General features: G+C 39.6%; 1 protein-coding gene across 2 annotated transcripts in view; it reads right to left on the bottom strand.

The window, feature by feature from the left end:
* PCSK5 (proprotein convertase subtilisin/kexin type 5) overlaps positions 1–23,960 on the bottom strand; it is a 253,825-nt gene extending 229,865 nt beyond the window's left edge. For both annotated transcript variants that reach the window (XM_082784364.1, XM_082784365.1), the window contains exon 1: positions 23,288–23,960. In XM_082784364.1, the coding sequence (XP_082640490.1) occupies positions 23,288–23,485 (198 nt within the window). In that variant the 5' untranslated portion in view covers positions 23,486–23,960. The remainder of the gene's footprint in view (positions 1–23,287) is intronic.
* Positions 23,961–24,045: the final 85 nt, after the last annotated feature.

Here is a 24,045-nt window from a genome sequence, read left to right on the forward strand (position 1 = left end):
GACTACCCAACACATGGTCCTCTGTGGGATGAAATGTGTTGCCAAAATAAGTGGCAGAAATGGTTCTTTGCCCAAAGACTACCATACTCTTTTGGTGCATAGGAGCAACACCACCCAAAGTCACAGAAAGCAAAGGCAGGGACTGGGAGAATGAGAAATTACCCACTGTAGAATATAAGGTTCAAGACCATCTAAGGAACCTAAAGGTCCACAAGTCCATGGAACTCAATGAGATGCATCCACAAGCCCCAAGTGAACAGGCGGATGAAGTTGCTAAGCCACCGTCCATCATATTTGAGAAGTCAAGGCTGTCCAGCGACATTCCAGTGAAGTTGCCACTGACTGGAAGGAGGGAAATATAACCATCGTTTTTAAAAGGGTAAAAAAAATAAGACTCAGGGACCACAAGCTAGTCAGTTTCACTTTTGTGCTTGGCAAGATTATGGAGCAGATACTCCTGGAAACTATGCAAAGACACATGGAAAATAAGGAGGTGATTGGTGACAGCCAGTTGTTTCAATAGGGAAAATAATTCCTGACAAATCTGGTGGCCATCTACGATGAGGTTACAGCATTGGTGGATAAGGGAAGAGCAACTGATGTCATTTATCTGGATTTGTACAAAGCATTTGACGCTGTCCCCCATGATATCCTTATCTCTAAATTGGAGAAACATGGATTTGATAGATGGTCCACTCAGTGGGTAAGGAGTTGGCTGGATGGTCACACTCAAAGAGTTTCAGTGGCCACTCAATGTCCAAATGGAAGTCAGTGACAAATGAAATTTCTCAGGTGTTGGTATTGTGATCAGCACTTTTGTCAGTGACACAGTCAGTGGGACTGAGTGTACCTCAACAAGTTTTCTGATGACACCAAGCTGTGTGGTGCAGTCAACATGCTGGAGGGAAGGGATGCCATCCAGAGGGACCTAGACAGGCTTGATAGGTGCGAACTTCATTATGTTCTAAATGCAAGGTCTGGCATAAGGGTAAGGGCAATCCCAAGCACAAATATAGGCTGGGTGAAGAATGGATTGAAAGCATTCCTGAGGAGAAGAACTTGGGGGTATTGGTGGATGAGAAGCTCAACATGAGATAGCAATGTGCACTTGCAACCTACAAAGCAAACTGTATCCTGGGCTTCATCAAAAGAAGCATGTCTAGCAGGTCAAGGGATGTGATTCTCCCCCTCTATTCTGCTCTCGTGAGACCCCACCTGGAATGCTGCCTTCAGTTTTGAGGCCCCCAACATAAGAAGGACATGGATCTGTTGGTGCAAGTCCAGAGGAAAGCTATGAGGATGATCAGAGGGCTGAAGCACTTCTCCTATGAAGACAGGCTGAGGAAGTTGGTGGTGTTCAGCTTGGAGAAGAGAACACTTCAGGGTGACCTTACAGCAGCCTTCCAATACCCAAAGGAAGGCTACAAGAAAACCAGAGAGTGACCTTATACTTTTTAGAAGGGCATGTAGCAGTAGGACAAAGGGTAATAACTTTAAACTAAAACGGGGTAGATTTATATTAGATATAATGAAGAAATTCTTTGTTATGAGGGTAATGAAGCATGGGAACAGGATGCCCAGAGAAATTTTGGGTGCCCCATTCCCGGAAGCATTCAAGGTCAGGCTGGATGGGGCTCTTAACAACCTGCTCTAGTGGTAGGTGTGAGAAATAAAGTACTATCTTTGCAGTGGAAAAATTCACTAACTTTGTATATTCAAAAGTGACTGTGCAGGTATAACAGTAGGGAGTGTGTTAAGCAGATAAGGGGAAGGTTCCCCTGTCCCAAAATAAGAAGGATAGCTAAGAAAAACAAGACAAGCAGCATGAAATCAGTAAAAACAAAAAAATCACAGGCTCTCTGGTCACAAAAGAAGGAGGGAAAAAAAAAAAAAAAGAAAAAAGAAAAAATTAAAGGTTGGTCAAATAAAATTGTACTTATATGGCATAGTAATGAGTGAGTAGTTTGTGAACCTGTAGTACTCAGCCAATGAAGAAATAGGAGGAATCAAGTGTTGAGTAATAGGGAATATAAGGTTATGATATACTTTTGCTGTGAATTCCTGCTTGAAGGATGCACACCATCGAATTGCGCATAAAAATGCTACTTCACTGAGATCCTCACCTGAGCCTGTTACTGGCTACAGATTGTTTCTCACAAAGGTGTCCCTGCTTTTAACGAGATGTTCTTTAAGGTCCTTTCCAATCCAAACCATTCTATGATATAGCTTGAGTTAGATCGAAAATCAGTTTCTGTGCCGATGTTAGCCCAAAAGGAAAATAAGGACACTAGTGTATACGGCTGTGTCACTTGTAACTATATTAACTAGAGTTTATTTTCAGTTGAACAGCCTGTAGGACAATGAATGTCATAACAAAGGTTATGGACCTTTTAAGGACCTTGTCACCACCAGGAATCATGGACCTACTACTGTGTGCACACAATAGTATGTGTATCTGTGTGCAAGAACGTGCATTATTGAAAAGATACAGCTCAAGTAGGTAATTCAGGTAATTGTATTTTACTCCTACATAGCACTGCCTAAACAGAAACTTATATTTTAGGGATTTTTATTTAATTATTCATTTTTGTGCTACACGAATCTTGACATCACCCAGTTCTCTATGGTTTGTCTTGTATAAGTTTGGAGATCTTATTTATTTATTTAAGGGCAAACCATAGCTGACCCCTTTGAGGGCATCCACAACAGCAGAATTAGGAGATGGCCGAATTGGACTCCTGGAGGTCATACAGTTTAGCAGCACTAGTGTCCTGGTTAAACCACAACAACTAGCCACAACAGAAGAGACTGGATCTGCTTGCTCTACATTCTAACCAAAGAGGGAAAGCCTGAAGCTTTCTATTGTCTGATGGCTGTACTGCCTCAGAGACCTTGTACTCAGGAGACAGAAGAAGCCTGTAGAATTACGTAATTGTAATTGTAATGTCATGCCTTCGAGGTGTGGCCAGTTTTCATATAATAGCACTTAATAAATAATAATTAGTAGTAGTAGTAGTAGTAGTAGTAATAATTATTATTAAAAATAGTGAGATCTACAGCTTTAGTTCATAACTGTCAATAAAATAAAGGAATCCCAAACTTTTTAAATGGAATTTAATTCATATTCACTAACTGCCAGTGCCTCTCACAGTAAGGTAACACCAGTGTTATTAAAAATTTTATTGCCCTCTTTTCCTTTAATGGGAATTTACTTAGACCTTCCAAATCCTTGGACTACTTGGAGAATAGTTAAACTATGGAAATATAGCACAATAAAATTTATCATTATGGATGTTCTTGTTAAATTGTTGTGTTTTTTTGTTTTTTTTTTTTTTTTTTTTTTATAATTTAACTACCAGGTCTTAGAGGCACCCTCAGAGGAAAAGCAATGCAAAGACAGAAACACCAGACTGCACAGCTAACCACCTTAGAGACTGATGGCAATTTAGCTGTTTTATCCTTGGGAAATCTTTGTAATCTCCTTTTTGACCTGGGAGACCCGATCTCTTTAAAATGAGATGGAGAAACATTCCTGAGGAATTGCCTGGTGAAAAGCAAGGAGAATGGGTGGCAGTAGCCAGGGAGACCCACTCTTTTTGGAAGTAAGCTTCATCACTGAAAACTTCAAATGGATATATACATAAATTTTAAAAGTACTATGCTACACTTATTCAAGAATAAAACAATTCACAGAAATTACAATCCTACAATATAATACTAGAATCCCAGAAAAGCACAGCATCCACATATACAGATTAATTTCATATTTATTAGTCCTGGTTTTCTTTTTAAAGTTGAGAAAATGGATACATTGAAACAAGAGATAAACTTTGTCCTTGGATTATATTTGTTCCATATGCAATTTCATATTTTAAGGCAGTATTAAAATAATCTAGGACATAATTACTGAATGAATTCATCTAAGTTCACATATGAGTGTCCTCACAAACTCTATGAGGAAATATAAATGCTAAAGTTACCAGTTAAGTACACCTTAAGGATGTATTTATAAGCTCTAAACTGACAGATATGATTAAGCTCTCTGAAACTTCTATGCATTACAGCATGAGCAGGGAAGTTCTTCAAGCTAATGGAAAGGAGCACAAGAAATACCTTCCCAACAGTTTCTTATCTAGTGAAATAATACACTGATTTTTATTTATTTGGTTTTGTTTTTGAAGAGAAGAGTTACCTGGATGTCTGGGCTCAGACTATATTTTTCCCAGGATTACTATCATCATCTTATTTTGAAAAAATTACCTCAACTCTGCTTCAAATTTTAAAACATTTAAAATGTCACAATACAAAGAGGAAAGGATGTTTTGGAGCAAAACATCCTTTGTTTTCGGGTCCAGAGAAGGGCGACGAAGCTGGTGAGGGGCCTGGAGAACAAGTCCTACGAGGAGCGGCTGAGGGAGCTGGGCAATAAAGCTGGGAAATAATGATGTTGAGTCTCTGTATTATGAGAAATATATACATTACAAGAATATCTACTGGGTGTGGGGGAAAAGTGCACTTTCGGTGTTCCCAAACTTGGCTACCTGAAAGAGTTCAAGCAAGGTGACGTTGGTATGAACACACATCACCTCAGACTACAGACCCAGACTACACTGAAAGCATGAACTCCAGCTATGCTCAAACACACAAATAACCCAGTTCTCAGTTCTATTTTAAGCCCAATTAGCTAATATAAATTCAACAGCCCAAGTTGTGCAAACAGCTCTGTATGTGCTCGAGGTAATCATAACCTAACTTGACAGTTCATCTCTGCTCCTCTTATGTTTCTTTCCTCTCAGGTTTACTGCAAGGGGACCTGCTGCATCTGCAGAGTGCTGCTGTTTCTGAGCAGTGACACCCTGAACAAGCTGGGCTTGACCTGACTCATCAGGTCTCCTCCATGGAAATTCAGACACAATGAAACAATAAACACCATCACCTCAATAAAAATGCTATACTGTAACCAACAGTTCTTGCTTAGTTTCTTAAATCTAGGAAGTCTCTGGAAAACAGAAGAGTTCAGCCGGAAAAAAAGGAGAAACCCTCCTGGACCACTGGCATATGGAAAACAAACAAAACCTCAACACAGACAGACAAATTAAGCCACATAGCTGTTGTAACAGAAACATATAGCTTAGGGATATGGTTTAGTGGGGACTGTTAGCGTTAGGTCAGAGGTTGGACTCGATGACCTTGAGGTCTCTTCCAGCCTAGAAAAATTCTGTGAATTCTGTGATCACATTTTCCATATAAATAAATCAGGTTATACCTCTTCACATTCTAGGAATGTGCCAAGACTTTACCCTTGAAAATTCCTCTCCTTCTTTTCAGACAAGGAAAAAAAATTCATAACCTTACTGAATTAATATATGTCACTCCTGACTTCTTTTGTATTTTTCCTTTGTGTTTCAGCTATTTGCCTGGGCACTTACCTTGAACTCAAAAAGTACCATTTGGATTTTTAAATGGTGATGTCAAAAAGGAATAACAGAGTCATTAAAATAAAGTAGCTCTACGTAATGTTCTCTCAGATAAGAATGCTACTGCTGTTGCTTACATCCTGTTGCATTTTACTTTAAAACTAATACAGCACACTAAATCTTTTACTGGAAAATAAATAAATAAATAAATAATGACTTCTGTAGTATTTAAACTTTTATCGTGCTTTGCTAATAGGATAGAAAATCCTGAAGTGAATTTTAATTTCTGATACTGAGTTTTTTTCTAAGTCACTTTGCAAATTTTAATGTGAATTTGAATCATTATGCATATGTTAGGAAGCTTTAAAATTCTCACATTAAAAAGAACATAAAACATATCAATTTGCAGTGGAAATTCTTTACATAAGTTCATATATTCCACTGTGGACTACTGCTACAAAAATATTCTTTTTAGTAGATTTTCTTGTCAAGGCTTTTGGTTGAATATAATCTAAATATAAAGTCTTAAGTATCAATTCTAAACAACAAGTAAAATTTAATTCAAATTAGAATTTACATTTAAATGTAAACTATATGTTTCTAGTTAGATTCTCCAAAATATTTTAGAATTTCAATGTTCTATTTTTTTAAATAGAGAGATGTCCTGCTGTAAATATATTTTAACATACACTTCACAATATAAAGCAAAATAATTTTCCTCTACAACCAGTAATTGATTCATAACTTCTATGAAATTCAGGTACATTGCACAAAGCTTTCTAGACCATACTTTCAGCATACAGGTTACTTTCCACATCTGTGTTTTAAAACAACTATTGTCAAATGAAATTCTGCTTTTGGCAACTGCAGTACTTAATGATTTTTTGGTAACCTTATTTAGTATTTGGAATTAATTGGAGAAAAAAAAAAAAAAAAGAAAAAACACTAAAAAACAAATACCAGCATAAAATATTTTGTTTCATTAAAAAATAAATGTTTTAGAATGTAACACAGCTAAGTTGTAGTACAACTATATTTGCAAGAATGGGAAAACATTGATTTATAGAGTGGTTATAGGTCTCAGAAGTATTGTGAACCATAAAGTAAGTTCACATATTAAAAAGATATTAATTAGAACTGTATGACAGCTTTATGTTAATACACACTTAATCACACTAAGAATAATTGATTTAATCTACCCTACTAAACAGGATGAACAAATCTTCCAAAGAGGATTGTGGTAGCATTTTTGGATTATATATTCATTCACATCCTGTAAATTTGGGAATCTCTCCTGTGAAAGGGGAAGTAGGTTAGCTGTTTTTATTTAAAAATAAAACTGTATACACATTTGATCGTATTTAATTACAAACAACGCTACTACTAAAAGCAAAAGAAACAAACAAAGAAACAAGCTAAATCACACAAAGAAAAATCCTGAAGACATCAGGCAGTTAAATAAAACCAACAGAAAGCTGCCTGAATACAGAGCAGATGAAAATGATGTTTGAGTCTTACATGGATGAGCAATGAAAAGAATGGTGCATTATACACCACAGGTCATACAAGACCTGTCTATGGTAGATTCATATCACTTCCAAAAATGATGAAAGAAACAGATTCTGAGGCTGGCCCCCTACCTTTCTCAGCTGCAGCTCCAAGAACAAGAACTTGCATCAATGTTTAAAGGAGGGCAGCAGCCCTCTATGAATCTGAACTGTGTTGTTTACTGATACCTTATGAACATCATCTCTGCTACGTGATACCACTTCCCAAGAGATGAGGACATAGAATAAGTCCTCAGTGAAGCTAAGAATGGATATAATGTGGCGAGTAGAGGGTATCTATGGTTATATGGTACTAGAGGGTACAATGTTGATTATTCAAATGCCAAATCACAAGAAATTTGACCACAGTACTTGAAATCTTTTAATGTCAGTAAGGAAGAGTTTCATCCACCTCCTCAGTAGGACTAACAAACAGGTTGTGGCTGTAAGAAATAAGCAGCTAAAAAATAATGAATACAGAGATTTTTTTATTTTTTTTTTTTGGGGGGGGGGGAGGAGGAGCTAGGACCCCTCAAAGCAGATCTTTGTATGAAGTACACGTTTGTTCTTCCATGAGATAGAGAACAAAGCCGTTTTCACATCTCTCATGAAATTTTACTGTCCAAGTACTTCACACCTATAGACCTTACTAAATTATAGCCCCAGTGTCCCAGTGTGCTTTGCCTAAGAAGGCATCACAGCAATCGGAAAATTCATGTCCCTATCAAATAAAGTAAAACAAGGTTGCTCAGCAACCCGCGATCGTGAGGTTTCAGTTCCAGGGCAACATTAAACATTTCATGAAAATTCTCAAAAGGAAATCAATTACTGCCTCCTTTTCCATTAATCTTTTCTATTGTTTCTTTTCAAAACACAAAGCAATGCAATGCAAACTGATAGTTCATGCCCTTCTGTGAAGCCCAATGAGTCACCACCTCATTTCTGTAAGTAAAAATGAGTGCAACAAGCAGTGTATTTATGTTCAGCTAAATGAACAAACTTGACCTCTCCAACATTTAAGTGACTTCAACACAGTTATATACCATCATCCATTGCAAGTTCAAGCCATAACAAATGTTATTTGTATCTACAAAGCTGCTAGGCAATATGGTAATGTTTGTTTCAGTAAACCGCCCCCATAATGAAGCCATCAGATAGGAAACAAATACCTTTATAATCTCAAGGGGTCCACTAAATTGCCACTGCATTCTGAAATCTTTTTTCCTCTTTAACAACTCACTACTCTGTAATATAAAATAACTAAATGATATACTGCATTGCCTGAAATGAGCTGTGTTGCTATTTTATTGACTTCCAATCCTATTTCATGTTGTATTACTGAACAAACATAAAATGACAATGAGAGAAATAGGATAGATTCTCGTTCTATATCGTGAATGTTTACTTAAGTAGCAAACAGAACTGCTATATTCCATACATTATTAGCTACTCCAAACTGTAAGGATTATTGTTTTTTCCTAATCTTTACTCTCTGATATGCAATTATAATACCGCAGAGTAATGTGATTTGACAAAGTTCTGACACTGCTATTCCAGTCATGCAAGCAGTACAAAGAGTAGTTAAGAAATAGGTTTTACTTTTTTAACAAACTACAGCAAGAGAAGTTTCACAGTAAAGAATGTTCATATTCCTTTTAAATCTTAATCATAAAATATTTAATAAGCATCGTCCCTGTCCTGAAACTCCTAAACAGTTCCAATGGGATCAAGTTCCTTCTGATTTACAAAACCATAAATCAGAAATAACTCTGTTGAAGCTAATGGAATTTAAGAGGCACAAATCAAGGGAAATCAAATCTAAAGGGAATACTTGTATGAGTAAAAGATTTAAGAACTGGGTGCCAAGTTAGATATGCCATTATATCTCTACCCAGTTGTTTCAACATCAGTATAAAACTCTTAAGCACGTTAATAGCAAGAGAGTTTATAACATTCAAAATGACTAATGCAGTGGCCTACAGTAGTCATACTGTTTCCAGTGAACATTTATATTGCCAGCAATAAACCTTTTCACACTGTACTTTGTCTTGCAAATCTGAATTCAGGTCTTATTGGTCCTAGTAAGTACAATGTTTTCATTTAACTGACTTTCTCATGAGACTTGATTTAAGTAATTTCCTCCTCTATCACCAATATAATTTACGGAAGAGTAATAAAGAAGTGACTCATGGGAATATCTAGGACTGGGTTAAGTTCATCTGTGTGATGTGTGTAGGCATTAAATCCAATGCTCTTTACAGTGAACCTACATCACACTTTATCACTTTGTCCTGTATTAAAGCCTGATGATCTACCACTCTGTACAGCAGGCTTAACTGAACACAGATTAACACGCAACTTGTCCAGAACCAGGCAAGATGCTGATACATTTTCCTATCTTACTTTGTCAGTGCTAGAACTGTACAAAATATATACTCTTTTGTATAACAGTCAGGTTTGCCAGTAATTGTTAGGTATATAACCATCTCTACACCCACAGATAATCTCATGGATTTTGATAAAACAAATTGAGCAACAATTTATTCATATGAGTAACAGTTTCTGGAGAGAATCTTTTTGTTTCTGAGGCTTAGTAATTCAGAAAAAAAAAAAAAATCTCTCTCTGACAAGATCTACAGGCACTTGCAAAGAAAAAGCAAGTAAAAAAAATAATAATAAAAAAAAAACAATTAAAAAAAACATTTTATTATGTACCATTCAAGCCTTGTAAGAAAGAAAACATCAACATCATCATAACTAATGTGTAGTGAAGTTTTTTTTTTTTAATAGAACTGTTAATTCTAGGCATAGGCAGGTAAACCTGAGAATATCTACCTCCAATTACAACAGAGAAAAATGTGATGTGTTAATTGAGAAATATACAGGTCTCTCCTGCTATACCAGCTTCCATTGTGCTGGAAGAGCTATATATTTAGTGCTGACTGGAATCAGTGGGATCCTTGACTGTATTTAATGGGAGCTGTGATAAGCACTTAATGAAGAAATTTAATTGTTTTGATTACAGACCTCAATAAGGAACATGGCCTTTATTTTAAGTAAACTTATCATCACAATGCCTAGACCTGTTTACCAGCTTTGGACTGATTTCAGACTACAGATTAAAGTCAGGGAGATTTGAGAGCAAATTGTAGCTCATAATGAAATATCTAAATTTTCTAAAATCAATGAAAAACTTCAGGTCAAAGCTTACACAAATTTCACACATTTAAAGACTATTCCTTGATGGCCTTTTTTTTTTTTTTTTTTTTTCTGAGAGTAGAATTGTAGGACCTGAAGGCTGAGTGAAGGCTCAGCCACGTACCTCAGAGTGAATTTCCTGGTGAAAGGAGAAATGTCTCTGCTGTACATTTCTTATATTGGTAACAGAATATTGAAATAGGGAAAACTTGGTCAGCTAGAATGGTAGCAATGAATTGAATAAAACTATGAATTATGTTTTATAAATGGATTTTGATTTCCATTTTGAAACATCTGTTTCTGTGGTGTACCAGTCCTACAAGGCCAGAAACATTAAGAAATCAACACAGATTGCAGTCACTGCTAGAATTGCACACTGTGCAGTTAAATGTGTCAGATTAATATTCCTAGTTCCCAGAAATTATTCAGATTTCGCAAGATGGAAATGGTATTTATGTCTAAGAAAGTTTCCAAAAGAGCAGTCTGTTGCAATGATAAAAACATTTATTGATAAGATGCATGTAGTTGCCCTTTCCAACACAGTCCAGAGACCCCTTAAGCCAGAGGATGGTTCACTCTTTTAGAAGGGCTCAGCAACCCTGCTTACTCCTAATTATCATTTTTCCCAGGTGATGTCTTTGTGACTTTTCAGTTCTCCATGATCATCATGCACTGGCAAAAGAACTTCTCAAACATAAAGGTCTGCTCAAACACAAAGGATATTCAAAATTCTCTGAACTGAAGCAAAGGTTTGCTTGACCAGAGAGGCAGAAAGGTGTAATGACAGTAATGTATGGGCATGTGACAGAGCATCAAGGAAATCCCAGATATTCTATGTGTCTTCTCTGGTAATGACCTTGTACTTTACATACAAGGTGTGAATAAAACCATACTAACATTGTGCTTTATATCCAAAGGAGGGGACTAATTTGGTTTATAATGGAGCAGAGCAGAATCTTTCAAGAAGCAAACAGTGTTGAAGTTAATGCTGCAACACTAGTTGGGACTGAAGCTCCTGTCATGTGACAGTGATGGGACACTTCTGGTCCATCAGACTCTCTGTTACAGTCAGAGCATATGCAAATGCATTTCTAATATTCATGGTAACAGATAATTGAGGCCTTTACACACTGCAAATAATTGCTTTGCTGAGCTGAATTTCAGAGACTCTCTTCCAAGTCCAGTGAGAGGAGTGTTTTCCTTTAAGAGCATAAAAATCTAATCTGAGCTGGAAAACCACAGTTCAGGTATCTGCACTGGCTCCTCTCCGCTTCCAGCTGGTAAAACTACTGCTTCCTGCACAGGATGGGGGTTGGTTGGTTGGTTGAGAGAAAACAGAGCTCATTCCGTAGTCCATTCCTGCAGGGAAGCTGTGCTACTCATTTGCAAGAAAGGTAGGGAAACTTTCCTAGCTTAAAACCCTGCCATTGCTGTTCGTTCACACTTGGCTCACTGGACAGAGCCCAGCATGTTCACAGAACATTAAAGATTTTTCACAGTTGAGCATTAAATAGTTTTGTTTATTTTCGTTCAGATCATATAGACTACTTGAGATATGATACTTTAAGTTCAAATATTCTGCAAGACAGAGTTTGGAAGGAATAAGGATGACGTGGATGAATAAAAAAGCTCAGTAATTTAAAATAATTGAAAGTAATACAAGTAGTGGCATGAAATCTCTCACACACACACAAAAAAAGTTTTCATATTTCAGGACAAGTGAGTGACCAATTGATGTCAATTTTAAAAGGCAATCTGAACCACTTTGGACATGCAAGTCACTATGAGATAAATGAGCATAAAATGTAAGAGATGGGAGAATTAATGAACACAGAGAAAAAAGGACCTCTTTGAAAATAGTCAGAGGAAAATTCTGCCATAAAAACTATTAGTGTTCTTTGAAGAGGCCGAGTGTACAGAAAAAGGTGGCCTGAGAGCTATACCTTGGTTGGACTTCCAAAAGGCTTTCACAGTGTCTCTTATCAACAGCTTTTAGGAAATTAAGAACCCATGCCATAAGGTCCTTGCAGAAGCAAACAATCCATTAGACTACTAAAAACATAGTTTAGGAGCAATTTGTTATTTGTTTATTAAAAAGTAATTAGCTTTCCACAATGGAAGGAGGTCCCTGCTGGAGTTTCTCTGGGATCTGTGCAAAAACATTTTCTGGGACCTATGCTATTTCACGAAAAATGACATGGAAAAAGGAGTGAGAAATGAGAAGTAGCTGTCAGCTACTGTCAACAATCACGGATGTAAAGACTGCAGCTGGCTGTACATGAGCTGCAGAAGGACGCTGCAAAATCCAGTGACAACAACAAAACAACAAATTAAATCCAGCATAGACATATGTAGATGAACTGGTGCACACACCAAACCTCACATTAAGATGAAGTGTTTTGAGATGCCCATTACCACTGAGGAGTAACCTTAGGAGTACCACTGAGTGTAACCTTAAGGGTACAACAGGCTAATAGTCACAGCACCTCAGCTTGGTAGAAATCCCAACAGCAAAGCACATACTAAAAATTATCAATAACAATATTGAGAACAAAGCAGAGAACATCAAGAAGACACTGTGAAAACAATCCAAGAGTTTGCCATACTTTGAGTGCTCTGTGCCACTCTGATTCCCTCTGTTCAAAGAAGAAATGGAAGAGCTGGAAAAGTTTCCAAGCTGCAGAAGAGAGACAAACCAAGATACGGAACATCTTCCACATGGGAAATAGATAAGTAAGCTAACAGTCTTCAGTCTGAAGAAGAGACGACTGAGGGGGAAATTTCAGAAATGTGTGGCATAAGAAGAGTGAACATAGATCAACTTTTACTGTCTTTCAATTGCCATCAAATGGAACTAGTAGGAGTCAGGCCTAAAGCAAACAGAAGACAGGTGGTTCTTCATACAATGAAGTAACAAACAAAAACTATGCCAAATAATACTGTGGATGCTGAAACTTTACTTCTAATTGAGACACTGGATAAGCATTTGGACAAAATAAAAAATAAATAAATAAATAAAATAAAGAGTTTCTAAGTATACAGAAATCACATCCACTTCAGGCAGTCTTCTGAGTTGAAAATAGCTGAAGTGGCTATGAGGAAGAGGCATCAGATGCTTGTTTTGTTCCTTCTCTCCCACAAACCGTAATGTAACATCACTGCCATAGGCAGGCAGGCTAGATGAATCTCCCAACTGACTCAAAGTGCCCTTGCATCCTTACAGGTCTGTCTGAATAAAGGCTTTTGACATGAACAAAAACATTACAGGAAATATCTTTAGATGCCATACTACTGGCCTTAGAGCTATAAGACAGTGTGCATTTTCTTTGCTGTTTGTTTTTAAGACATCAGGTTACTGTGTTAATATGCTTTATAAAGAAAAAAAATATATCTGTAAAAGTAAAAAAATAAAAAATAAAAACCTACATTTATCCAGAAGGGAGGCTACATGCTACCATTGATTAAGCTAAATATTTAAAATAAGGAGAACATTGTCTAATTGCAGGCTTGAATGTCAGCCACACAGCACTACTCAGTAACATGTTTGCCACCCACTAAGCACTCACTGTTGCACAAAGGAGTTTTTTTTTTTTTTAATATTTTTTAAAAGAGTTTTTTTAAAAACACAGAAGTGTTTTTATTCCAGTTTGAATGAGTATGGAAATGTAGCAAAGGTTTTGAATTTAACTTGTAACATCTCTGTAACTCTGGATTGGCCCTGAAAACAAACATAAATGATGCCTACTCCTTGCTGGCACAAAAGTGTCTCAAAAAAGGAGAAAAGCTTTAACTCAATGAAAATGAAAAAAAGGCCCTTTGCTGATGTATATTCCTCACTTATCGAAGTATCCTATCACTGTGAGAGCAAAATCCTTCTACATAGAAGAGTCTGTGCTGACAATTTTTTTTCTTTCCTGATTTGTTTAGCACTGTATGATCCATGATTATGCCTGGCTAATGCGCCTTTTACAATCTCATCTCCATCATGTACCATCTAGCAAGTACCAGCTAGCAAGAATCCACACCAGCTGTTCTGGTTACATTTCATGGTGTGATTCTGATACTCTTCTGGACTTGCCACCATTTTTTTTTCCAAAGAGTTTTTCATTGTGTAAATATCAATCAAATTGGGTCCAACATGTTGCCAAATAATCACTTACTCTCTTAAGATATATATCTCTGGCAAGCAGGCTTCTGTTTGATTGTGCCATTTCTTCTGTTTGGCAGGTGACGAAGAGCACCACAACTCCTCACTAAGGACCATATAATTATTCAACTCCATGGATGACATATGCATCTTCCTATTTTGTGATTTTACAATTCATCATTTGGCAAGGAAGAGAAAGATACACTGGTCAAACACAAAACCAGAGAACACAGCTGCAAAACATGCAAATGAAATATTGCAAATATCTTGTCTGACAAAGCCTAGAGAATTATTTATGACATTGTACAAAGCAGTAGGGAGGCTCTGTACATGCTGGACATCTTTTCTGGTCAAGGCAAACAGATTTCAATTGAAACACTGCAGTCAGGATGACCATGGAAGCACAAAGCCAATCTTCTAACAGGAAACCAGAAGTCAGCAGCAAAATTGAAGACGGGTTTCCCCACAAATGTACTTGAGAAACAGACAAGCCACTTAAGCACAGGAACAAATAGATGTATGCTGCTACAAGTAACATAACCACTTTTAAAACTTGTTAGTTTTAACTTGTTTGAAAAGTGGGAAAGAAATCAACTTAATGAACCCTGATAAGGTTTATAACAGCAATGGCTGATGAACTGATGATCCAGTCCTATTAAATATCCCTGTGATTTTCATGTTCATTTTGAGGCAATGCTTTGTAAGTTACATACTGTATTTATATCCAAGTACTACTTGATTAACAGTCCCTGTCAAATTCCTGATATAGAGCCCAACATTAAGCTATGGAATAGCAGGTCAAAACTATGTAAATAATGTTGATACATTCATTCATTGCAGGGGAATGCAAATGACTGCCTGCTAGAGTTCCTCTAGAAATGGGTTTTGGTCGATATTTTCACTGACCTAAAATAGTGGTATAGGAAACTGATCTAAATAGTGGCATAGGAAATACACCCATAAAGGATAGCATAGATGAAGAAGCAGAGAGGACCTTGAAGTACATTGTGGGGCAGGAGGAGAATTCAAAATTGACAAATTGTAAACTGAGGCCTGGAAAAAACAGGCCAAAATTCAGAAAGGGAATATACACAGTGCTACATGTACCCAAGAATTAACAATTGGACAAATTCAGGCTGGAGAACAACTGGCTAGGAATTTGGCAGAATCAGTCTGTGAGCTATAGCAGACCACAAGCTGAACTAAGTCAACAATGTCATACGGCTACAGGAAAGACAAACACCATAATGGGCTACACAAACAGCAGTGCTGTCCTCCAGACACCTGAAGAAATCCGTATGCTATTCTCAGCTGTAAAGCTGTAACAGCTCGTTTCCCAAGAAGATGTGGTTCTCTTATAAAGAACAGTGAATCCATGACCTATCTGAAACAAGGGAAAGAACTGGGCTTGTATGAAAAAAGCCAAAAATAGGTGCAAGGAAGAATTAAATGCTACAACTTTTCTGATTTTGTTACTCTTTATGTTCATGAAGAAATAAGAAATCCAGCCTTGAACTGCAGGAAGAATGTTGCAGCTTGTAGTTCAGAGGAGCAATTGGCTGTGGCCTGGCACTGTGGAGCTTCTTCAGGGAAGATGTCTGAAAAGTGGTTAGATGTCTGCTATGAAAGAGATAGGCATAGATGGTCCTCTTAAGAACATGGCAATGGATAAGGTGATCTCTAGAGACCTCCCCCCATCCCATGACTTCTACAACTGTCAGCTATTATGTACCAGACATATGACACACTACTGATTTTCATTACTATGTTTTACTGATTTCTTCCTCCTCTTCCATTTTCATCCAGCCTGGTCCACTTCATCTTGCTTGAGAGGAGTAGTTCCCACAAACACTGCCATCTGAAAATTGGGTTTGCAACTAATTGCTATTCTTAAAAGTATAATTTAGTGTGTGTTTGCCTAAGGGCTCTAAATAAAAAATCATCGCATAATTTGTAGCCTGACTACTATGCTGTAAAACCAGATTCTCATCTTCCCTCATTTTACAACAGCATATGAAGGCTATTAGATTGCCTTTATAACCAGAACCCATTTAGCACATCCTATTCTTCATCTACCTCCTAATGAAAGCTCACATTTAGTAGTAGTATGCTCTGCTCTCTTTCCCTTCTCCCTCTCATTTTAACTGCACTGACAAGAGAATTACTGCTAAGTATGAAGTAGTTAGACATGGCATACCCTTTGTATTCTCCAATACGTGCTGTTTTTCTGTTTTTGTGTCATGTACCCATCTGCAAGAATGTTGTTTTGGTGTTGACATTTTCCAAAGATCTGTCCATCTAGTTATTCTCCAACAGTTCCCAAAAGTACTTTCTGTACCACAAGTAGGAAATAATTTAATTTTCCTTGTTGTATCTCTGTAAACTTACTATACCTGCACATGCATATAGTCTGGAGTACACCTCACTTTGATTCTTCCAATACCGTAGTCCCAGTACTTGCATCTTTAGTTCTCAGGAGGTCACTAAACTTATTCCAGCTACTAACTTAGGTAAGAGTGGACACTGTTTCAATGTCATGACTACACAGGCTTTTAATGGGCTTGTCTATATTATTAACTGTCTATTTTACTATTCTTGGGTAGCTGAAATTCTTTACATGTAGAGACAGACCATCCTGCTTTTCTGAGTCATCAATATGAGATGGTGGAAATTATGGTAGAAAATTCTAACCTCTGCTGTAGACAGCAACCTTACTTTAGGCTCTCCATCTTAGCATAAGCTCTGTTTTTTCTCAGCTTGATGCTTTTTCTAGTCTATCAACTTCAGCTACTTAGTTTGCAAAATTTTCTTTTGCTTCCCATCGGGAACAGATTTGGAAAATGGAAAACAGACATTCCTCCTATTCTTGCTGATCAATTGATTTTATTGCACAACATCTCCTCTGTGCCATCTCTGGGAAATCAGGTTTGAAATGGACTAATATTCAGTAACTCTTTGTATGATTTACTGGCATTAAGTCTGTAAACTCCCACTAATACCTTTTGACAAATCACATCAGTATTTGCATTATCTATCTCTTGGGCTATCCCTCAACTTAGAATGCTTAGGTGCCTTTCTGTAAATAGTATGTATTTCTCACAGGCAGAACACTGGAGGAAAATGGTATTCTGTCATTTGCTGAGGGTAGGGAGTAGGACACTAGACCCTGAAAGAGATCAGAAAAGAAAAATTACTAGGGAGGAAAGATGTGATTTGGAAAAGTGTTGACCCATCCACAGCTCCTGCCTAGATCTAAGTAAGGAATATGAACAGAAGGATCTAAAATGTATTCCTATACTAATTAAGGCAGCATTTCACTCCCTTGTTGGAGGCACAGAGGAGATACCTTGATGTCTCTCATTCTTCCATTTCTTTCAGGGTATCAGTTGGTGGCTTCTCATACTTTCCTGCACCTTCAAGGAATGACCCCTACCCGAATGAGAAACTCCTGGCTCCTGAAAATGAAGAATCACCAATTTCTAGAAAAGCACAAGCCCAGAAAATCTTCCTTATGTTGAAGCCTACATCTTTCATATGACAAAAAACTTATGTGCTCAGTTTCTTGAAGCTTCTATTCTTTCATCTATATAAATAAAAAAGTCAGGGGAAAAAGCTTATGTCAACAGGTCAAGAGCACAAAAGCCTTCAGCACTGGAGCCAGGAGTAACATTCCCAGCTTCTCAGATGCTTTACAAGTCATCCCTCTGTAAGCCAATGTACCTTTACCCAGGCTATCAAGAATATTTTAGCACCTAAACACAGATTTATATCCAGTGAGAAGCTGTGTTTACAAGGAATGAGGAAAAACATGGGAACCAACATGACATATAAGTATAATTTAAATTCTCATATCTGTATCAAAAGATACAGATATCTTCTTTCACTGCATAGTAACAAATCTCCATGATATTAGCACAGTCATAATATTTATGCCAATTGTACAAAATGCTATACATACTATGTGCTTCAGTATATTTAACCCTCAGCAGCTGCCAAGAGTGAAAGAAACTTTCTAAAATGTCAGTGACCAACACTTCACTCCAAGACAAATGTCTGCTTAGTACAGCCACTGCAAGACAGAAGGGTAAAATATGTCAGCAAGGAGCTGCTAGGGGACAGGGTGTATCCCAAATTGCTCCATCCAGCATGTAACTTAGAACAACTCCTTGGCTGCTTTGCATTATACTACCTTATCACAGTCCCAGAGGGACTGCCAGTCCAGACTGCTTGCTTGAAAGACTCATGCAAAAGGAGTGGAGACATTTTTTCACATGAGACAAGGATTCGCTTGTTAGAGAAACTACTAATTGTACTTCACGGCAGGCCAGCATTGCCTGTAATAAATGGTAAAAGAAAATATAAATATGTATACACACATTTAAGTCATGATGTTACCACTTGTGCTATTCTGAAGTTCAGTCAGACACAGATGGCCTTGGGACTGATTCTTTTGTAGCTTATGCTGATGCTTCACCACATTTGCTTCATTAGCCTTAACAAAGCTGTGGTTGTCACAGAACTTACATTAACAGTAAGCAAGTACTGAAGTCTAAAGTCTTGGGACAAAAGTCTATTGATTGGAGTTTTGAGATCTGCTCAAGCAGGATCTGCTGTCCAAATGAGAAGCTCCACACTGGTGGCACAATCATAATAATCACCAACTTCCAGAAGGCTAACCTGCTCCTTTGTTGCAGTCAACAAAGAGATCTACTGCCTCTGTTTTCATGATACTTAACCTCCACACATCCCTAGGGGGAAGAGAATCTTGCAAAAGACACTGTAACAGCTGATACAATGATAGGTCGACACTGCTGCTCTATTTTTTTCCAAGCCATAGATGAACAAAGTTAATGACAGTTGCTAAGTTCACTGTAGGAATTCAAGCATCTTTGAAGAACAGGCTTCCATGTCTACTGCCAATTTCACATTGTTAACATAAAAGGAACATGCAGGATAAATGAGCAGTTTGCTGGACCAATTTGCAGGAAACAAGAACCAGAACATGCAGCCTGGAAAAGCACAGAATCTTCTATGAGTTAATGGAAAACTCCCCTTTCCAATAAGCAGAGAGGGTGAAGTTTCAAATTTCTCTTACAAGAGATGAAGACCTCAAGATAAGTTTGACAGCAAAAGGAGTTTACCAGAAGCTGTGAGTTGCAGGAGTTCTCAATTGCTCACCAGCAGGTGATCTCTAGACCTTTTTAAAAAATACATCTCATCCATCAGTTTATGACTGACTGGTACAATCATTCAGATAGGCCTTGTAGCTTTTCTGTCATCACCATGGCAATGAAAATGAATGTAACAGATATTTCAAGACTCAAAGGATATTCTCCAGATCACACAAGTACCATCAAAAGGAGGAACAAATTCTATTACCAACAGAGTGCACCACATAACAAAAAGCGGGAGAAGGGATGTGCTTGTGACTTCTGGGTCTACCATCTTGTTTGCACTGGCCAACGTAACACACCTTTCAGTGCCACTTCTCTACAAACACAACCAAATTGTTTCCTCCTTTTAACCTGACCTAATTGCTCTCTCTCACTCCCATATCATCTTAAATCTCCAATCATCCAAAATTAACAGGCTGGCAAGAATAACACCTTCAAAACCCTCTTCCATTTTCTACTACTCCCTTCAGCTCTAATCTTGCAATTAGCTGCTGTCAGAATCCTCCTGGTTTGCTTCTTTGTCATTGTCCCCACTTGACTTTTATTTTTGTACACAACTTTGCTACCTTTTCTCTAGAATATTTCAACTATGTTCTTCTTCTGCATCATTTGTGCTATGTCAGTTCTTTGGACCATCTGTATTTACACCTTGAGTTTAGCTTTTTGCACTTTCTACTTAAAGGTGAACTTTCACATTTAATTAAACCAGAAACATTACGCTTAGTACATTACATTTGTGTGTTTTTTTTTTTTTTCACCTATTTCAGATTATTTATGGATGTGTGCTATTATGAGACTTGTAATTACCTTCTTCAAGCAAAAGTAAACTTCTTACTGATGAATTCAGCTTTAATCATATTATTCCAGCTTACCTAGAAGGGATGTTATCTGCAAAACCAAAGTTTAATTGGCTGACCTTAGCTGCTACCATATACAGACATTGAGCACGGGAAGTCCTGCGTCTAGCAGAGAATTTTGCTTACTGTTTTTCTCTCTTTCAGTGTTTTGGTGGTGTATTCAGCTAACAGAATGTCTTTCAACATCTCACACCAAATACAGACTTTTAAATTACTTGCAATTGTGTCTCAATAATAAACAGGAGATTTTTACCCCTGCTCATACTCTTTTGCACCTTCTGTTCTATGTCAAGTAAGTGCCCACTGTTCCAACCCATGCAAAAAAACCTGTTACGACCAAATCTCACTCACTGTTCCTGACTTCCTTTCTTTAAAAGGAAACTACCTTACTCCCTTTTACCCATGTCTATCAAGTGATTTACTCTACTCTACACAGTGACTTTTCTGTGACCTTCACAGAACAGGATCTACTTTTTTTGTGTGTGTATTTTTTAAGAAATACAGTTACACAGTTATTTCACATACACTTTGAAATATGTATTTACATGTTTATGTATGGCCAGACCAGAGTCATTCTGATTAGTTTATGAACTCGATTCTCAAATTGTAGGTCCTGAATTGTAGTGACCAGGTCAGCCTGATGAAAGTTGTATAAGGACCAGGTGGGAACAAAAGAACAGATTCACTGCAGACTGACCACTATATATACACACACACACATATATATATAATACACTATACACACTATATATAATAATCGTGTTGTCACAGAAACACCACTTGGAGATGTTTTTGCATGGAATTACCATAAACTTGGAACTGGCCATCCTCAAAAGATATCTATGAAAGGAAATTTTTGTAATACTTTGTGCAAATGCATAAAAGATTCCTCAGGATATATAACCGTACAATGGAAGAGCCCCCAGCTTTGCGTTGGTGGGACACAATGACAAAAATCCAAAACACATACAACAAGCTCTGTGGAATTTCTTCCCATATGTCCACTGCCTGTGTCTTGTGCTTAAAGGCTGGTTACAGACAGAAGACAAGAAGCCACACATCAGTAGTTTAATACATTAGTGAAGTTTCCTTTCTCATACACACATCATTTAACATTCTTATATTGCTCTTCTACTCGCTTTCTCCCTATCTGCATAACTAAGTAACTATTGACTCCCTTCACAAATGCTCTTTTCATCTGCATATCCTGTAACGTGTTTTCCAGTTGTTCATTATTTATGGTCTCTATTTTCTCTCCTTCCTATCTGTACACCTGATCAGTAATGTATCTATTATTAATATGTCATAGTTATGTACATGGCACTTCACTGGCACATAAGAAGGCAACAGTGGCTTACTACATTCTTTCCTTAATTCAACAGGAGGTTTGGATGTGCAAGTCACAAAAAAAGCAGGCCTTAAGTTAGGCAGTTGACCTGGTAAAAGATAAAAGGGGGAAGAAGGGAACCCTCCAACTGGCTGTTGCTTATTACACCACTAAAAAGGTCTAAGCAGGAATATGCAGACTTTACCCTGGGGTTCCTTCATTTCACAAACATGGCAATTTAAAGGTCTAGGTTGAATCTTGACACCAAAACTTCCTTTCTAATTTCTGTGCCTCTAAGAGGAAGCTACACTTCCTACCTGCCAAAGAGCACCATGAGGGAAGCTGATACTCAACCTGCCTAAATACCTGCATCTTCATACATCATGTTTTGTGCTGCCTCAGTGTCATTTTCAATCTTTTCTTATGTAAATTATTCATCTTAACAGGCTGCACAACTGTCTCATTCAGGTTTGGTATGATTGGGAACAGCTGAGATGCATGCTTCAAACTTTTGAGTAAAGCATACAGTATGTGGGGACTCACAACACAAACAAAAATCGGGTGTCACTTTGATCTGGATGAAGTAAAAGGCCTGCTGTGTAAACTTGGCTGCATTTTTGTGAATCTCACGTATGAGATGAAACCTTCTCTACCTGTAAATGCTCACTCCTAAACTTTCGATTCATGTAAACTACTGTCTAGAATGACTATGCTGGGATGTTCGCACACAGCTGTGCAACAGAATTATATTCCAGGCGCTCGACTCGCTCAGCCCTACGATACGCGAATCCTGTTCTGTGGCTAGTGGTCAGGAAAGCCGAGGCTGCCGGTCGCAACCTCTGTCTGAAAAAGCGATCCCGGGACATTTTGAACGGCAGCCGTGCCTCGCTACGGCAGCAGGGCTGGGACCCCGCGACGAGCGGCTGCTCCCCGCTTGCAACTCCCGGCAGATCCCAGCAATTTGCTCACGGGGCGACCCCGGGACGTGCCGGGATCCAGTCGCTTCCCAGGCCAGCACCGGCAGGCTCCGCAGAGCCCAGGTGCTGCCGGGCCGCCGGCGGGGCAGCGGGCGGGGGGCCCCGATGGCGGCGGCACTGCCGGGGCAGCGGGGCCAGCGCTGTCACCTCTCCGCGCCGCGCCTCCAACCACCCGCGGGGTCGGGACGCCCCCGGCGGCGGCCGCGGCTGCCACGTCCTGGCCGCCGGGGACACGCGCGCTGGCCGCGGGACGCGCTCCGCTTTGATTCCGATTTTCTAAAATTTTACTTTTTTTTTTTTTTTTTTTTTTTTCCGTCCGAGTAAGGGGAGCGGCAAGGAGTGCTAAGTTCAGCCTCCGCCGCCTCGGAGGCCGGCCGAGACCCGGCAGGGCCCCCCGGCCGCCCTCCCGCCCCCGGCCGGCTCCGCGGGGCGCAGCCCCGCTCCCCGCTCCGCACCTGGCCGCGGAGGGGGCGCTGCGGCCGCGCTAGCAGCCCCCGGCCCGGCCGCTGCCTACCTGCCCCCGAGCATCACCTCCGCCGCTCCCTGTCCCCGTCCCCGTCCCCTGCCGCGGCGGCGGGGCGGCAGCGGACCCCGCGAGCCCCTGCCCGGCGCCCGGCTCGGAAGTAGTTGCAAGGAGGGTTACCTGTCCTATATTGACGTATCCGTATTTGCTAGCTATCCTGTTGGCCTCCGGCAGCCCCCCAGCTATCCGCACAGCCCAGTGGTTGGTGTACAGGCGCGTCCTGCAGGCGGGCAGCAGGAACCCCAGCACCAGGGTGAGCCGGCAGAGAAGGTCCCCGCCGCCTCCGCCTCCCCAGCAGCAGCGGCGCTTCCAGCCCATCTTCTCCTCCTCCGCACGCAACCCCCACAAAAACTTCTCCTTCCTTCTTCCGAGGCTCTTCTCCTCCTCGCCTCCCGGCGACACCGGCGGCGCGTCCTCCGAAGTTACCCCGAGGAGGAAACTAGGAAGAGCTTGGAATAGTGCATTGAACCGCCCGCGGGTCAAATGGTGAGGGGCTGGGGATAGTGATTATGAGCGGCAACGGTGATTACTGCTGTCCCCTCCTCCCTCTGCTCCTCGGGGATTAAGTAACTTGCTGGGAAAGCTTCTCGCACAGTTTCTGAGCGCCAGCCTTCTCCCTCTGTCCTCCGCTACATGGGAAGTCGTCTCTCGGCGGGGAGGAGGCTCCTTCCCCCCTCTCCGCGCTTCCCTCCTCTCTGACCTCCCCTTGCCAGGGGTCTTCTGCCTCCTCTCCCGCGTCTCGCTTTGCCTCGCCTTCCCTCCTCTCCCCCTCTTGCCCGGGGTCCGGGAGCAGCGCGGCGGCGGCAGGCAGTGTGTGAGTGTTGGCAGCTGAGCGCCTCACTTCACTCCGGCTCGGCCACCTCCCTCTCCCCTCCCTC

The sequence above is a fragment of the Aythya marila genome, assembly GCF_965140915.1.
Source record: "Aythya marila genome assembly, chromosome: Z".
In the NCBI taxonomy this organism is placed as follows: Eukaryota; Metazoa; Chordata; class Aves; order Anseriformes; family Anatidae; genus Aythya; species Aythya marila.